Source organism: Microcaecilia unicolor, chromosome 2, assembly GCF_901765095.1.
Source record: "Microcaecilia unicolor chromosome 2, aMicUni1.1, whole genome shotgun sequence".
In the NCBI taxonomy this organism is placed as follows: Eukaryota; Metazoa; Chordata; class Amphibia; order Gymnophiona; family Siphonopidae; genus Microcaecilia; species Microcaecilia unicolor.
In genome coordinates, this window is record NC_044032.1 from 559,266,043 (window position 1) to 559,283,111 (window position 17,069).

The window sequence follows — 17,069 nt, forward strand, 5'->3', positions numbered from 1 at the left end:
TAGTCTGTAGGTCTTGGGGGTAATGGCATAACGATTCAACACAACTTTGCGTACCTCCTCAAACTGGAATCACTTCTCCATGGACAGTCTTTGCAATGCCTCAAGAGCTCTACCAGTAAGCTTTTCTCCCAGATAGCTCACTTAGTCTTTGTGAGGAAACTCATTGAGGCGGCAAATTTTTCAAAGGCAGTTAGATGTCCATCTATGTCACCTCTGGTATAATCAAACTGTGAAAACAAGTTGAGCCTGATCCGGGATGTGGATCCTGCTGGAGCTTTGGGTACAAGCCATTTCCATCTCTAACTTCATTTTCTGCAGTTGGAATTCTTGCTCATGCTCTTCACACTGCAGCTGAAATTCACGCTCTTCATGCCGCTGTTGATGTAGCCACTGACGCTTTTCCTGTTTCTCTTACAGCAGCAGCTGTTGGTCTATCTGCTGTCACTGTATCATGTAGATCTGCCGGATCTCAGCTGGTGTGGCATCTGGCCCTGTCAACTCATGGGCCTCTGCCCTCAAGGGGTCCGCTCTCACCCCAGGAGAACTCTACACAGGCCGGTCCTGCAGTTCCTCCTCGCTGAGGTTATTCAGTTGCTCTTGTGTTAGGTCAGGCATCTCCAGTGTCTGCTAGCCACTGCCAGTCACCATCAGCATGCTGCTAATCTCCTAACACTACAAAAAAAAAAAAACTCTGAACAGGAAGGGACCCTATTACTGCTGCACTTGTTCATTGTGCTCTGGGTCTGGAGGTTACAGATAAAAAAGAATCTGAACCTGGACGGTGACCCTCACGCCACACACTGAGCCTGACAATCCCACCACACTGCCACCACAGAAGAAGGTAAAAAGTAAAATCAGCAAACAATAATAGGTAACTAAAGTCTGCAATGACCTGCTCCTCGCCAAATCCAGAGGCCACTATTCCATCCTCATCCTCCTCGATCTATCTGCGGCGTTTGACACTGTCAATCATGATTTACTTCTTGCCACACTGTCCTCTTTTGGGTTCCAAGGTTCTGTCCTCTCCTGGTTCTCCTCTTATCTCTCCCACTGCACCTTCAGGGTACACTCTCATGGATCTTCCTCCACTCCCATATACCACTATCTGTTGGAGTTCCCCAGGGATCTGTCCTTGGACCCCTTCTCTTCTCAATCTACACCTCTTCCCTAGGCTCACTGATCTCATCTCATGGTTTTCAGTATCATCTTTATGCTGATGACACCCAGCTATATCTCTCCACACCAGACATCACCGCGGAGACCCAGGCCAAGGTATCGGCCTGCTTATCCGACATTGCTGCCTGGATGTCCAACCGCCACCTGAAGCTGAACATGTCCAAAACCGAGCTCCTCGTCTTTCCACCTAAACCCACTTCTCCTCTTCCTCCACTCTCTATCTCAGTTGATAACACCCTCATCCTCCCCGTCCCATCTGCCTGCAACCTCGGAGTCATCTTCGACTCCTCCCTCTCCTTCTCTGCACATATCCAACAGACTGCCAAAACCTGTCGCTTCTTCCTCTTCAACATCAGCAAAATTCGCCCTTTCCTTTCTGAGCACACCACACGAACTCTCGTCCACGCTCTCATTACCTTTTGCCTTGACTACTGCAACTTACTCCTCACCGGCCTCCCACTTAGCCATCTATCCCCCCTTCAATCCGTTCAGAACGCTGCCACACGTCTTATATTCCGCCAGAACCAATATACTCATATCACCCCTCTCCTCAAGTCACTTCACTGGCTTCCGATCAGATACCGCATACAATTCAAGCTTCTCCTCCTTACCTACAAATGCACCCGGTCTGCGGCTCCTCACTACCTCTCTACCCTCATCTCCCCCTATGTTCCCACCCGTAACCTCCGCTCACAGGACAAATCCCTCCTTTCAGTACCCTTCTCCACCACTGCCAACTCCAGGCTCCGCTCATTCTGCCTTGCCTCACCCTATGCCTGGAACAATCTTCCTCAACCCCTACGCCAAGTCCCCTCCCTACCCATCTTCAAATCTCTGCTTAAAACTCACCTCTTCAATGCTGCTTTCGGCACCTAACCTTTCAAGAAATATAGAGGCATATTTTCAAAGCACTTTGGGAGGCTAAGTTCCATAGGTTTCTATGGAACTTTGGGAGGCTAAGTGCTTTGAAAATGAGCTTGATAGTATGCCCCATCAGATCGACTCTACACTTGTCTTTTAGATTGTACACTTGTCTCTAGATTTACACCTGTCTTTTAGATTGTACACTTGTCTTTAGATTGTACACCTGTCTTTTAGATTGTAAGCTCCTTGAGCAGGGACTGTCCTTCCATGTTAAATTGTACAGCGCTGCGTAACCCTAGTAGCGCTTTAGAAATGTTAAGTAGTAGTAGTAGTGGATCAATTATAACACTAATTAAACATTTGTTTACTTTCTAAAAAGTACCTAGGAAGATCAGGACATATAGCTCTTGAGAAGTTATGAAATGTAACTGTTTACAGGGCTTCAGCAAAGAGATCTGTCTCTTCTTCCTGGCTAAAGCCAGTATTCTCCAAATGAAAATGAGCTCCTGGGACAATCAGAGCCCAGAACAAGACATTTTCAAAAATATACTGCTTCTTGCTTTCTGTTTGTGTGCTAAAACCAAAGAAAAGAACATTCATTTCTCTGTAACGGCTTTACAGCAAAGAAACACCACCTGCTGGCCAAATAGGAGAAATACACTTCAGGACAATGCAGGAAAATATTCAATACATTTTACAGACTTGAAACACACAGTTTCTTCATAGGCCCCTTTTACAAAGCTACCACTACAAAGCTGTGGTAAAAGGGGCCCTGTAGTAGCATCAGCACATGGATTTGCTGCACACCAAGGCCCTCTTTTACCACAGTGGGTAATCAATAGAAATCAAACAAAATTTGATGTCTATTGATTACCTTTAAGAGAGGACTAACACGGCTACCACACCTCTCTACCACAGTGGGTAAATGCCTTTTTTTTTAAAAAGGAAATATGTCAATGCAGTACGTGAACCACTTGCCATGTGGCCATTTCCTGGGGGAGCTCTTACCACCACCTATTTAGGAGGTGGTAAGGGCTCCTGCTCTAACCCATCAGGGCTGCCCAATTACTGCCGGGTAAGCTCCCGGTGCTAAAAAATAAACATTTTTTTCAGCACCAGAAATGGCGTGCATTGGGGGGGCAGGCACTACCACTGGGCTCCTGCAGTAGTGCCGGATTAGTGTGTGGCAAAGCGATGGTATGGGTACTGCCACTTTGTAAAAGGGGCCCTATATTTGTGATATAGTAAATAAAAGTGTAATGTGAAATGCATTCATAACTTTATTGAGCATGATCTAGATACTGTGTTTATTGCAACAAATGCTCTTGAAGTGATGAAGTAGAGAACTGAGCAGACTGATCCTGCCTCATGATCACTCTGGTAGTCACTCAGATGAAAGAGGTAACACTAGTCTTATAATGAGTTCAGTGCTGGGGGTCCATCTAGGTTGAGCAGTACAAAATCATAGTGGTTGATATATTAAGACTTGTGAGACCATGATAGCTCAACCCCCCTCTATCCCAAAAGTCTTACTTCCTCCTCTTCAGAGCATGGCATTATTTACAGATGATCCCCAAGATGCACACACAAGCTGAATAAGAGGTTTCAGAAACTTTATTATATACGAGAATGCTTAAAATCAACAAAACTGTGATCAAGGAGAAGTAGGGTTTAAAATGGAAAAGCAGCTTTAAAAAGGTTGGTCTCTATGCAGGATTTGAATATGGCCTAAAGCACAGGCATCAACAGTTCAAACTGATTGAAAGCTCCAAATATAAGACAAATTACCCCTTCTTGGGCACAATGATGGAACTTGCTCAATATTCAGGGACCAGGGTCCCCGGAATCAACAGAGCTGGTTCCTATGGAGAAGTGTGCATAATCTCCCAGAACTGATAACCCAGACCAACTAGGTAAAGCTACAAAATAAATCAGGCCTCCATCATCTATAAAAGAAAAACAGGATGTGGGGTGGGAAGGACTCCAAGCTGAATAAATCTGCCATTTAAAGACAGCTTAAAATACTTTGCAAATGTAAAAGTTACACAAATCACCTTCTAAACATAACATTAGAGAAAATGTTAAACCCTAGTAGTCTATACTTATAGAAGGAAAAATGTACACCACACTGTTTTCTAGAATAGCTGGATTATTTTCTCTGAACCCATGTTTCTCCATATTTTATTTAGGAAAACTTATCATGACAACTGTCGGGGGGGGGGGGGGGGGGGGGGGCTTAAATAAATCTACACTGCTTTTCTTCACCCAAGCCTGGGTTCATGATGACCTAGCAAAAGTACAACTATACACTACCAGCAAGATCAAAAGAGGGAAAAGCTCAAAGCTTTTATTTGCGAGAAAAGGACTGGCACAAATAGCTCTGATGTTCCCTAACCCTCGTCTGCAGCCTAAAGCAGCTGCTGTGTTTAAAAAACGACAGCTCTCACGCAGGTTAATGCGACTCTGACAAATGGCTACAGCCACCACATTAAACACACTTTCATCTTTGTTTCTTCGTAGAAGGCTGAGCTATGCGTCTTTAGTCCCTGGAATTGATCAGGCTAAGCGCTTCCAGTCGTGGATCCAGACGAGCAGCTGAGCAAGCCTTGGAGTCGGAGCTGCCCTGTTTGTTTGCTCCTGCAGAACCTGCTTGGCTGGCTCTTTCTCAAGTCACACCCCTCAGGCAGCTTGAGCCAGTAAACTAGATCCTTTTGTCTCGCTGGGACTTACCGACAACCAGTCGTCTGGTTTCCCTGGAAACTAAATCGTAGCTAGAAATAGTAAATCATTTCCAGGTCACTTTCAACATGGAGAGAGGAACAGGAAGGTACTGGACTGAGGAGGAGATCAAAGCCCTGCTAAATGTCTGGTCCGAGAAAAGCATCAGAAAGCAACTTAATGGGACCCTAAGGAATAAAGGCATCTTTATCTACATTGCAAAACGGCTGCAGGACTTGGGGGTGTACCGAGACTGGAAACAGTGCCGTGCAAAGTACAAAAACCTGAAGTATGAGTACAGGACGGTGAAGTACGCGCACAACTCCGGGGATAGCACGAAAAGCATGCGTTTCTTCCACGAACTGGATGGAATCTTGACGCCCGAGCACAATACGCGCTTAGCCCAGGATGGAAAGGGCAGGTGCTCAGCGGCCGAGGCCCAGCTACACCTCGACTCGAACACAGGTAAAGCCTTTTTGTCCGCTCTTTCCCAAAGATCGGTGCGTTTAAAGCCGACTTTAATCGCCTGCCTGTGCGCAGAGCGCGCCGCAGCCCCCAAAGCAGCAAGCACAGTCTGGAGAGGCGAAGTGACTTAATGCACTGTTCTCTCGCCTGAGCTTAGCAGCACCGCCACTGTTGGAAATCAGTAAATGCAACGCTGACGTTGTTGAACTGCTGCACTAAGCTGCTCCGAACTGGTTTTAGAGCTTCTGCTAATAGAGCCATTTTTAGACGGGCAACGCGAGAGCAAGCCTTTGCAAAAAAAAAAGTCAGCTCAGAATCAAGAAGTGTTTAGCGCTCAAGAAATGTGGTCGTTCAAACGGAACAAAATATTCCCGATAAGAAGCTTTAAAGTGGTGCTATGGAGTTCAATTAAGTTCTGATATACAAGCTTAAAAACGAGAACTGACTTTTAAAAATAGATCACTCATTCTTTTTTGTTAAGAAATACTTCTTAGGGCATTGGCTTGCTGAGAAGCGCTTTGCCGCAGCCCGAGCTAAGATTCATCTTCCGCTGCAGCTCACAGCTGTCAACATTCAGGAGCCCTTTCAGTTACCTTCCCGTAGCAGCATTTGCCTTGGGTTTGATGCCCAGGGACCTAACTTAGCTCGTATCTCTTCGGAAATCGTTGAGAATTTGTTTTCAGAGCAGTATTTATAGTTCGTAAGTGGTATTATCTATGCTGTACTTTTGTATTGTATAGATTATATCATTTATATGTAACCTCCTTTTGAATGCAGAAGTTTTGTTATTGTGTCCGCTTTGTAGCTTGTGTTAAAAGCGGAATAGAAATACACAAATGCAATACAATAGAGAAAGGGATTTCAGATTCAAATGCCTTTTTTTTTTTTTTTTTTTTTTTTTTTAGTTGTAGCTCAAAGCGAGTTACATTCAGATAAAGTATTATCCTGTCCCACTCCCTGCAGGGCTTTCAGTCTATGGGGCAGTTCTATAAAACAGTGTCAAAATGTAGGTGCAAGAAGGGGCGTAGCCAGACTTCGGGAGGGGGGGAGAACCCAAGGTTGGAGGGGCCCATTTTAGCCCGGTAACCCTGCTCCCTGTTGCCGCTACTTCTGACCCCCCCTGCCACCGCTGCGAAAGTACCTTGGCTGGCGGGGGTCCCCAACACCTGCCAGCTGAAGCGGTGGTCTGTCCCACGCAGATCTCATATTGCCTCTCCTGTTTTCAGCGCACTCTGCACTGAAAACAGGAGAGGCAAAACGAGACAGCACAGGACAGGCAAATGCTTCAGCTGGCGGGGGTTGGGGACCCCAGAGCCAATTTGGGGGGGCCAGGCCCCCGTGGCCCCATATCTACGCCACTAGCAACAAGGAACCACACTTAGCGCCAATTCTAGAATGGCTTCAAGGTGCATATGCTGAAACATATCTGCAACAGCCTACACCAGGTCAATGAGAGGCATAAAGTGGTGCAACATATTGCACGGCACACTTAGGTGGGTGCACTCATAGATGGAATGCCCATTACATGCCCGTGCTCCACTCACTGGTACAGCCCATTTGCTGTTACGCTTCATCTCCTGGATTCTATATACGGCACCAAGAGTTGCACGCCTGAATTGGGGTGTTCTGAATATTCATATTCTGAATATTCATACATCACATTAGTCGTATTCGGCCTAATAGTGATGTAAATTTGAATACGAATAATCCGGGGCTCTACTGTGCTAAATCCTACTGAAATAAACACTTGATCCCTGATTTCACATTGCTTCTTTTATTATTTGTTATGTACTTGTGACCTGGATTGGCCACTGTTGGAAGGAGGATACTGGGCTAGATGGACCACTGGTCTGACCCAGTATGGCTATTTTTATGTTTTTAAAGTTCAAGGCTCATTATTCGTAGTCAGTATTTGTATTTGACCAAATAATATTTTTCATTATTTATATTCGGCTGATAGTAAAATATGCTATTCGGTACAGCTCTGTAATTTATGCACGCGCCCAAGATGTGTGCATAAATTAATTGAATAACAAGACCTTAACTATCAATTGGGTACTAACAACCAATTATCAAAGTTAATTGGCACTCACTAAAATTTGTGTGTGCATCTAGCTGTGCACTGTTCTATAAGGCATGGCACATAGCTCTACTAGGCCCTCATGATCAAAAGCAAACTCTGGCGCTAGAGGCTGTTAACGCCATACTAGCGCCAGAGTTTGCAGCCGACCCATGATCAGAGCCCTCGAGCGCCTGAAACAGCGCACTCAAGGGCTCTCAGCGCAAGTAGCATGCAAATGCATGCTAAACAGGGCTTCTAGCGCAATTAGCTTGCAAATGCATGCTAATTGGCGCTTAACGCATTCATCCCCAATGATCAGCGACCAGCACGCAGCAAAATCAATGCCTGCTCGAGCTGGCGTTAGATTTTGCGGATCATTGGGGAGGAATGGTGAGCCCTGTCGAGCATGCAGTTGCATGCTGGCAGGCCCCCCTTCCCCCCCAAGACAAACGCGAATGGGGGGCTGGAGGTCCGGTGGGTCTCCAGCCCCCGAAACCCCCAGAACTCGTTGCTCCATCGATGGGGGGGGGAATCGCTCCCTTACATGGTCTGTAGCCCTGCCCAGTGCATCCCAGGATGCAGTGGGCGGTGCTGGGTGCCGCCATTTTGGGCATCGACTGACTGGAAGAGGAGGGAGGCAGGCATGCTGCGTCCCTCCTCCATCACAAGGTAGGGGGCCGGGACTGGGCCAGGGGGGTGTCACGACATCACGGACCACCAGGGAATTTAAGGAGAACGCTGGAGGGGAGGATTTGGGGTGGACCTCCAGCCCCCCCCCCCTGTCGATGGAGCAACGATTTCTGGGGGTTTCGGGGGCTGGAGACCCACCGGACCTCCAGCCCCCCCCCCCCCCGTCGCTGGGTGGGAGGGTGGGAGAGGGTTTGGCTGGCGGCGGCCATGACGTTTTCTGGGGGTTTGGGGGGGGCCTCGTTGTTCGGGCCTCGGGGCAGGCTGTTTGACAGGTTTGGGCTTTTGACAGCCCAGACCTGTTAAACAAGTGCGGGAGGATTGTGCTGAGCGCATGCTCGGCACAATTCTCCCGCGCTTTAAACATGATAATCAAAGATAATAGCGCTGCTTAGATTTGCATGCATTATCTTTGATCATCGATGCAGAAAAGCCCTGCGCTGTCCCGGCGCTATTTTTAGGGCGCTGTTTGGAACAGCGCAGGGCTTTTTATCATCTGGGCCCTAGTGCGTAACTGAAAGGGGGCGTGGCCATGGGTATGTCAGGGGTGTTCTGAAAAGTGCATGTAGTTAAAAAATACGGCCTTAGTGCGCCTAACTTGGGCGCCAGTAATACACCAGGTTTCAGCAGACATAGGTTTGGCGCCTAAAGTTAGACACGGGAATCAGCGCTAAGTGCGATTCTGTAAAGGGCACGCCCCCTTTAGAATCACGCTTAGTGCCAATTTTTTTCTGGTGACAAGTTTTGAGCACTAGTGCACCAGTTTTATAGAATAGCACATAGGTTTATAAATGCCAATTTGTGATGTCATTTGCACACATAAGTGCATCTGTTCTATAAATTAATGTGCACAATTGGGGCTAGATTCTATATATGGTGCCTAAAAAATCAGCGCCGAAAAAATATGCACCTAGGCATATTCTATAAAGTACACCTAAAATTCCATGTGATTCATAGAATATGCCAAGCACCCATCCATGCGACGAGATTTAGTCACGGGCAGTTACACCATTTAAAACTTGGTGTAAATGTTGATGCTTAAATTAGGCGTGGACCAGGTATATTCTATAACAACACGCATAGATTTTAGAAATGCCCATGATCTGCCCATTCCATGCCCATACTTATGCCCCCTTTTCAACTATGCAACTTAGAATTTTACAGAATCTGCTTAAGACAGTTGTGCATGTAAATTCTAATTAGTGCCACTTATTTATTTATTTGGATTTTCCTCACACCTTTTTCAGTAGTAGCTCAAGTTACATTCGGGTATACTGGGTATTTCTGTGTCCCAGGTATTTTTGTACCTGAGGCAATGGAGGGTTAAGTGACTTGCCCAAGATCACAAGGAGCAGCAGTGGGATTTGAACTAGCCACCTCTGGATGTCAGGACTGGTGCTGTAACTAGAGAATGACACGGGGACAAAGTTTGTCCCCACCCCATTCCCACAGGTTCTGTCCCCATCCCCATGGGCTCTGTTCTCATCTGCAGAAGCCTTGAACAATTATGATTTTATATTTAAATCTTTTTATTGAAGTATAAAAAAGAACAATATACTGTCAAACTTTTGTGTATCTGTCCCTTTCTCTGTCTCCGCAAGCTCTGTTCCCGTCCCCATCCCTTCGGTTACTGTGGGTCCCTGGCCCCGTGTCATTCTCTAGCTGTAAGCACTAGGCTACTTCTCCAATAATTTCATAAGTGGCAATTATTGGTGCTGATTGACTTGTTAACTTATTAAGTTGTGCACACAAATCCAGAATACGACTGGATTTGCACGCAGAACTTAAGTCGTGTATATAGAATTCGGGGGTTGGCGTCTAAATTTAGGCACCCTTTATAGCGTTGGCCTTATGCACATCTGTGCCTGAAGAAGTGGAGGGTTAAGTGACTTGTTCAAAATCACAAGGAGTCTCAGTGGAATTTGAACTGCGCTTTCCTGATTCTCACCTAACTCATTGCTCTAACCATTATTCTACTCCTCCTCCTTCCAGCCTATGCCTAATAGGGCAGGAGCTGTCTCTTAAAGGTGCCCATTACATTCTGAAGGTTTGCACCCTTCTTGACTTTCTGAAGAATAAGCCGTTGTCATTTTACTTTTTCTCCTTAAAACTTACATCTCTGGACCCAAACTCGAGAGTGTTCTCTCCCTTAGACTTCAAAAGGTAAAAGGTGAAACTTTCTAACCAACTAAACTGGTGCTGTCTTCAGTGTTAGGTGTAGTTTGCATATTTGGGGGGGGGGGGGGGGGGGGGGGGGGGGGGGGGGGGGGAGGATAAAGAAGTTATATTGGCAATGGGAGAAGAGGGATCAATTTATCAATAGCTCCCACAAGATTTCTTTTTTTTGAGGGGGGGGGGGGGAATCAGATATGCATGTAACTACAGATTATTGCCACTTAGTGCTTTTTAAGGCCAATTATTGACAGTTAAAACCAAATAAGCCACTTAGTTTATGCGTAAAAGTGACCCTATAACTACGTTCCCAATTGCGTGCCTGAATTTGGGTGCTGTTTACAGAATTTTGGGGCATGTGTATAAGTATGCACTATCCTATCAGAGTATACAGCTGCACAATTTTGTAAAAGGCCTTTTCCACATGTAAAACAGACTTTACATGTGGAAAAGCATATTTATCAAAACCCCCCCCCCCCCCCCCACACACACACCTATGTAATAATAGCATTATATGGTGACAGAGGAGCATTATGATAGAAAAAAAAACTCAGTGATGATTTTCTGCTGGCTCAAGCTGAATCTCCTAAAGGTTTTTTTTAACCCTTCCTCCTGCCTTTTAACTCGATACCTACTTTTTATTGAAAATCACCCCAGGAAGGCTGTGACTGCAGAGCTGGGCCTAGTGCTCACTCAGTGGCACAAGAAACAAGCCTTTTGCTGTTTGCTTTCCATCCCCTCATCCCCTTCCATGCTCTACTTGTGCTACAGGAGCCCTGCCAAGCCAGCGTCTGAATGTTTTGCTGTAAGTCACTGTTTTCACACATGTGAAGCAAATATCCTGACATCGCTTTTTAGGTTGTGAGGCTTTAAAAGTCTTTTCTATAAACAAATGCAGATACTTTGGCTCATTTCCACTGGCTGAGCTGGAAGGATTCTACTTTTCATGTATACATGGACAGAGCTGGTATTTTAACAGCTCATCAAAGTTTACTTGAATAAACCTAAGAATTTAGAGAAGTGTGGTACAAAGATGCAACAGAATATCGAGAACTTAGTACTTAAAGCTATACAAACCCTATGATAAAATCAAGATGGTGAGGGTGGATGGAGAACCAGGTTGGACCACATTTAAAAATAAAGGGGCCCTTTACTCAACTGTGTTAAGTGCTAAAGCATACTTAACGAGGGAAAAAAAGCTTACTGCAAAATGCATTAAAACATTAATGGTAATTTGCCTGTCAGTACACATTAATCACGCACTATTTCTGTTTTCGGTAGTGGGCATGGAATAAATTAATTAAATTAACTGGATAATACTGACAATGTGGGAGGATTTAGCGCATTCTAAATTGGAGGCGGTATGTGTGCCTGCATTAATGTTTTTGCATGTATGACACACTAATAGAAAAATTAGTGCAGGACCTACAAAAAGAAAAAAAGCCCAATTTCAGGAACATTCTAGAAATAGGCCTAGCGCTTGCATAAGTCCCACATTAATACGTGCTAAACCCATTTCTGAGTGCATCTTAGTGAAAAGCCCCCAAAAATAATTTTGTATGGCATGATTTGGAAATGTGGCCACCACATATCCAAATATGTTGGCTAACCTTAACAGAGTATTTTAGGAATTGTCAAAGCAGCCATCAAAACAAAGATGGATTGTAAGACCTCCTGCTCTATACATTCCTCAAATAGAACATCAATTGAACTTGTTAAGAAATGGATCTATCAGTGACATGGTCAGGAAACAACCTGCTTAGGATTTGGAGAAATATTTTGATTTCAGCATTTTATATAGTGTTCTACAACCAGTTACAAACTGGTCCAGCTCCTCAACCCAAGACCCTTACAGTTGGCCCTGTCAAGATAGAGGAGCCCTTTTACTAAGCTCTTTTAAGAGCTAATGTGAACTTAATGTAAGAAAAATGGCCATAACACAGGATGCGCTAAAGAGTTGTAAAGGTTTTTGGGTGGGTGTGTATTAGGGGCAGAGGATGGGCGTGGAAGCGCTATTAAGCTAGCACGTTAACATACTGATGCGCTAACTGGTTAGCACATCCATAATTTTTATTAATTTCTTTTTAAAAAAAATTTTTTCTCTTCCAAATATTTTATTAATTTCCAAGAATACAAATAAGAGCCATGCATAATTAAAACATACATAAAAATTTAAAAACAAAACATAACAATCATTACAAATCATCAAACCAATAGTACTGCTCTCCACACCTAGAAAAGTATAACAGATTGCTCGTAATAAAAAGCTGTAGCAAATAACTGTATCTTCAGTAATTTTTTAAATTGCACCACATTATTGCTTAAAAGGATATGTCTAGGAAGTGCATTCTACAACTGAACACCCGCAATGGGAAAAAGTTGAAGATCGAGTGTTGGCATAGTGAACTCTCGCTACAAGGTCTAACGGTAGTCGCATGGTGTGCTCTGATCTCGAGGACCTTTTCGGGCGATAGACACAAACGATTTGGGTGAAGTAAAATGGCACAGACAAATACAGAGCCTGATGTATCAAAGATAACAGTTTGTACTGAACCATATAGGCACTGGTAGGTAGTTCAGTGGTTTCAGCACTGGTGTTATGTGATTAAATCTAGGGATTCCTAGGGGAAGGTAAGTGCTTCCGCATTCATTTTTTAAAATGGCCACACTCTAATACTAACATTATCGCATGGCCAGAAATTTAAAAAAATAGGCATTTTTCTATATTACGGCCATGCTAGAAATGAGCTTAGCACATAGGAAAGTCCTATGTTAGGGCATGCTAAGCACTCTCTTCCCTCTTCCTTTAGGTCTACCTTCTCCTTCCCCTCATTCAAAGTCCTTAAGACTTGCCTTTTTTTCTCAGACTCTTCTCCCTTAGGTTCTCCATTTGTCTTCCCCCTATTGTTTCCTTTAGCAGCCTCATCTGCACTGCATTTCTGTAATTTGTTTCTGTAAACCACTAGTTGCCTGACTGGATCTATTTTGTGGTGTATCAAGCCTAAATAAATAAATAAATTACTAGCATGGCTTAGTAAAAGGACCGAAAAGTGGGCACAGCACCTTCTACCAGTTCCAGTTACCCTAATCACATGGTCACTACCATGAAGTAGTTATATGTTTTCATAGTTTTCAAGCCGCATTGAGCCTGCCATGAGTGGGAAAGTGCGAGGTACAAATGTAGTAAAAATAAAATAAATAGTTCATATTTATGATGAATCTTGTTTCATTTTTCGTTCTCTTCCTCCTCAATCAGGTGAAATATCCATCGCGCTGGAAGATGATGATACTGTGGATGATCCACTGATTTTTGCTTCAAATGCTGAGGCCACTGAGCTAGGTACAGTATGTGTTCTTTGATTCCAAATAACAAGTTAACAAGAGGGGGCAAGAACAATGGCAACAGTCATTTTTTGGCTTCCAGGTGTGTCTGCACATGGCAAAGCTATGAGATTTAATATCGAAAAAGTAGACAAACAGTTCACTTCTAATTAGGTATAAAGGGGAGTCTCATACTGTCACAGGGACTTATCACTCTTGTTCAGCACTCCTAAGTGGGTGAAGCCCTTATGTGACTCGTATAATCATTGACAGAAACCCCCCCCCCCCACCTGCCCCCCACTGCCAGTTTACATTTTCAGGTTTGCAATTGCTCAGATCCCTTGACAAAGCACTAGCGAAACGGGAGCCTGTCGGGGTCCGAAGAGCTCGCAGATGGTGTAGATTGTGCAGATAAGTGGCTTTACTATTTTTTTTCTCACTGCTAATCATTTATTGCCTGCCATTTCAATAGAGAAGACACAAACATAACATCAAATAAGTTAGCAAATATAAACATAGTAACATAGTAGATGACGGCAGAAAAAGACCTGCACGGTCCATTCAGTCTGCCCAACAAGATAAACTCATATGTGTTACTTTTTGTGTATACCCTACCTTGATTTGTACCTGTCCTCTTCAGGGCACAGACCATATAAGTCTGCCCAGCACTATCCCCACCTCCCAACCACCAGTCCCGCCTCCCACCACCGGCTCTGGCACAGACCGTATAAGTCTGCCCAGCACTATCCCCGCCTCCCGCCACCGGCTCTGGCACAGACCATATAAGTCTGCCCAGCACTATCCCTGCCTCCCACCACCGGCTCTGGCACAGACTGTATAAGTCTGCCCAGCACTATCCCCGCCTCCCAACCACCAGCCCCGCCTCCCACCACCCGGCTCTGGCACAGACCGTATAAGTCTGCCCAGCACTATCCCCGCCTCCCAACCACCAGCCCTGCCTCCCACCACCGGCTCTGCAAAATAATACAAAACTACTTAAAAGTAATATTTGGTAGGTGGGGGTTTTTCTGTCAATGATTATACGAGTCACATAAGGGCCTCACCCACTTATGGAGTGTTGAACAAGAGTGTTGAACAAGTCCCTGTGACAGTATGAGACTCCCCCTTATACCTAATTAGAAGTGAACTGTTTGTCTACTTTTTCGATATTAAGTTGGTTACTTATTGGTGAGTAGACCAAGTCATGTTGGTTTTGAATTAAATAAAGCTATGAGACTGACATGCCTTCCTGTATAAGCACAGATAGGATGTATGTGGTGGGTATGATAGCATAGAAAGGAGCGCGCCAAACAATTTATATGAAAGCTGCTTTGTAAAAGATGGCAGGATAAATTTATTTATTTAAAAAATAAATCTATACCGCACAATCCAAAAGTTCTAGGTGGATCACAAATTATACATACACAGTATATATTTCACATAATACCATATACGAAAAAACAGGATACCTTATAACATATATAAAAATATCTCATAAGAGATTAACTGAAAAAAAAAATACAATCAGTGCAGTACAAAACAAACAGACCTGCTTCTTAGTTAGCTCAATCATTAACCCTCTCATATGCAAGCAAGAAAAAGAATGTTTTTAATTGCAAGAGTAGGAATGAATGAAAGCTTTCCCAATAGGTAGAGTGGGCAACTGCCCTACTACCAGAGGTACAGCCATATCTATTTTAGGCTGGCCAGCTGATGTACGTTTTGGAGGAACCCCTCTGGGCCTGCCCCCTACAAGCAATTTTGAAGAGGATCCCCCTCAGGCTGGATGATGGCAACCAGCTGTTCCAATTGCTAGGGGAATCTGGAGGCTTAAATCTGCCACTGAGTGTAGGTGATACATAATGTGAGGCATATTTTCAAAGCACTTAGCCTTCCAAAGCTCAATAGAAACCTATGGAACTTTGGAAGGCTAAGTGCTTTGAAAATATGCCTATACAGTGATACAGCCCTTGTGTCAGACCAGGGCTTAGTGGCTAGTGCTGTAGTCGTGCTGGCTTGTGTAGAAGGGAGTTATGGGATTATGAAGCAAAAAGACAGCAATGCTGTCCAATCGTGTGTATAAGGAAAAGTCTAGGGAATGCTGTTCCTTCCCGATGAGGACAGCTGTCATAAAAAATGGGCCCATATGGCCTTCCATACCAGCAATTTCTCATGCCTTGTCACTTGATCCAACACTGACAGTATTAAGACAATTTTTTTGCATGTGTGAGTGCCAAAAGCTCCCCCAGTGACTCCTGTAGAGCAGGAGTGAATAAGTGTTTTGAAAAATTTGTAAATCATTGTTTTTTGCCTCTTGGTCACTGGTTGTGCTTCCATCACAGCCCAACCATGTGCAATGTTTTCTTGCACTTTTCTAAGAACAGAGATGTGTTAAATGGTTTTTAAAATGTACTATGACAGAATAATAGGTCTGAAGTTACAATGGGGGTTTCAGTGCACTTCTGGATGAGAAGTCAGTTTCTTTGACAGTGGCAAACTTTATAGGAATCTGAATGCATTGGGATATTAGACAGTTAATAAATCTACATATATTAAGTGACACATTGGATGTGTTATTTGTTTTATTAGACCTGCAGCCATGAGTGTTATTTGGTTCATCTGTATGTGTACATGAACAGCTCACATGTTATAAAATTTATATTGACTTTCTTAAATGAAAGAAATTATCATAAATTGTAATAGTGGTTTGGTAAAAAAGCTCCAAGAGAAAGTGACTAAAATAGAAACATTTAGGAGGGAAAAAAATGTGGAGACATGTAATTTAGATACTGCAGTAAAGCATTGGAATGAGGTTCTAGAGAACTGTACAATCTCCAAAATACTGAAAGTAAAGACTGAAATATTTCCATGGTTCAGTGATGATTTAAGAGTTTTAAAAAGAAAATTGCACTATTTTGGAATGAGCCTGGAGAAAACGTAAGGGGAAAGAAGAAAATGAGGCATTTAGTATTATGCTAATAGTTTTATAAAAGTGCTTTTGAGACAGCAGGAAGATCTGAGCTGCACAAGCTACACTTGTTGAATTATTTGGTGTAATTAAAGCAAATGATGAATGGGTTCACAAAAGTGTGGTAGAGGCCTATTCCCAAAAGCACAGTAACTTGCACAAGTCTTTCAAAACAGGATTACCATTGCAGAAGCATTAATTCAGGAAAATGCGGATACTTTAGATGAAAAGAAAAGTTACAGGAGTGGCCTAGTGGTTAGAGTGGTGGACTTTGGTCCTGGGGAACTGGGTTCGATTCCCACTGCAGGCACAGGCAGCTCCTTGTGACTCTGGGCAAGTCACTTAACCCTCCATGGCCCCAGGTACAAATAAGTACCTAAGCCGCATTGAGCCTGCCATGAGTGGGAAAGCGTGGGGTACAAATAAAAAAAATAATGGGAATTATTTGAGTTGGTTACTTTAGATGAAGTTGAGAAACTATTATGCAGTTAAATTCATAGAAAACTAGCAGATCTAAGAACAATAGATGGATATAATAATCTTTATTGAATCAAAGCATCAAAAACTAGACATGGCCATGTTTCAATACATCTTCGTCAGGGGGTCGATAGATGACTGCTACTCAGAGAGGTAGAG

The 17,069-nt window shown here is 43.8% G+C and overlaps 1 protein-coding gene across 6 annotated transcripts in view; it reads left to right on the plus strand.

Annotated features, from left to right (window-relative positions):
* The first annotated feature begins 4,806 nt into the window (after nt 1-4,806).
* The window catches only part of LOC115461542 (multifunctional protein ADE2), a 192,274-nt gene continuing 180,011 nt past the window's right edge, over nt 4,807-17,069 (plus strand). For 3 of the 6 annotated variants that reach the window (XM_030191419.1, XM_030191418.1, XM_030191417.1), the window contains exons 1-2: nt 4,808-5,223; nt 13,401-13,484. In XM_030191419.1, coding sequence (XP_030047279.1) covers nt 4,848-5,223; nt 13,401-13,484 — 460 coding nt within the window. In that variant the 5' untranslated portion in view covers nt 4,808-4,847. Of the gene's footprint in view, nt 5,224-13,400; nt 13,485-17,069 lie in introns of all 6 variants that reach the window. The other 3 variants (XM_030191416.1, XM_030191420.1, XM_030191421.1) reach the window with 3 other exon arrangements.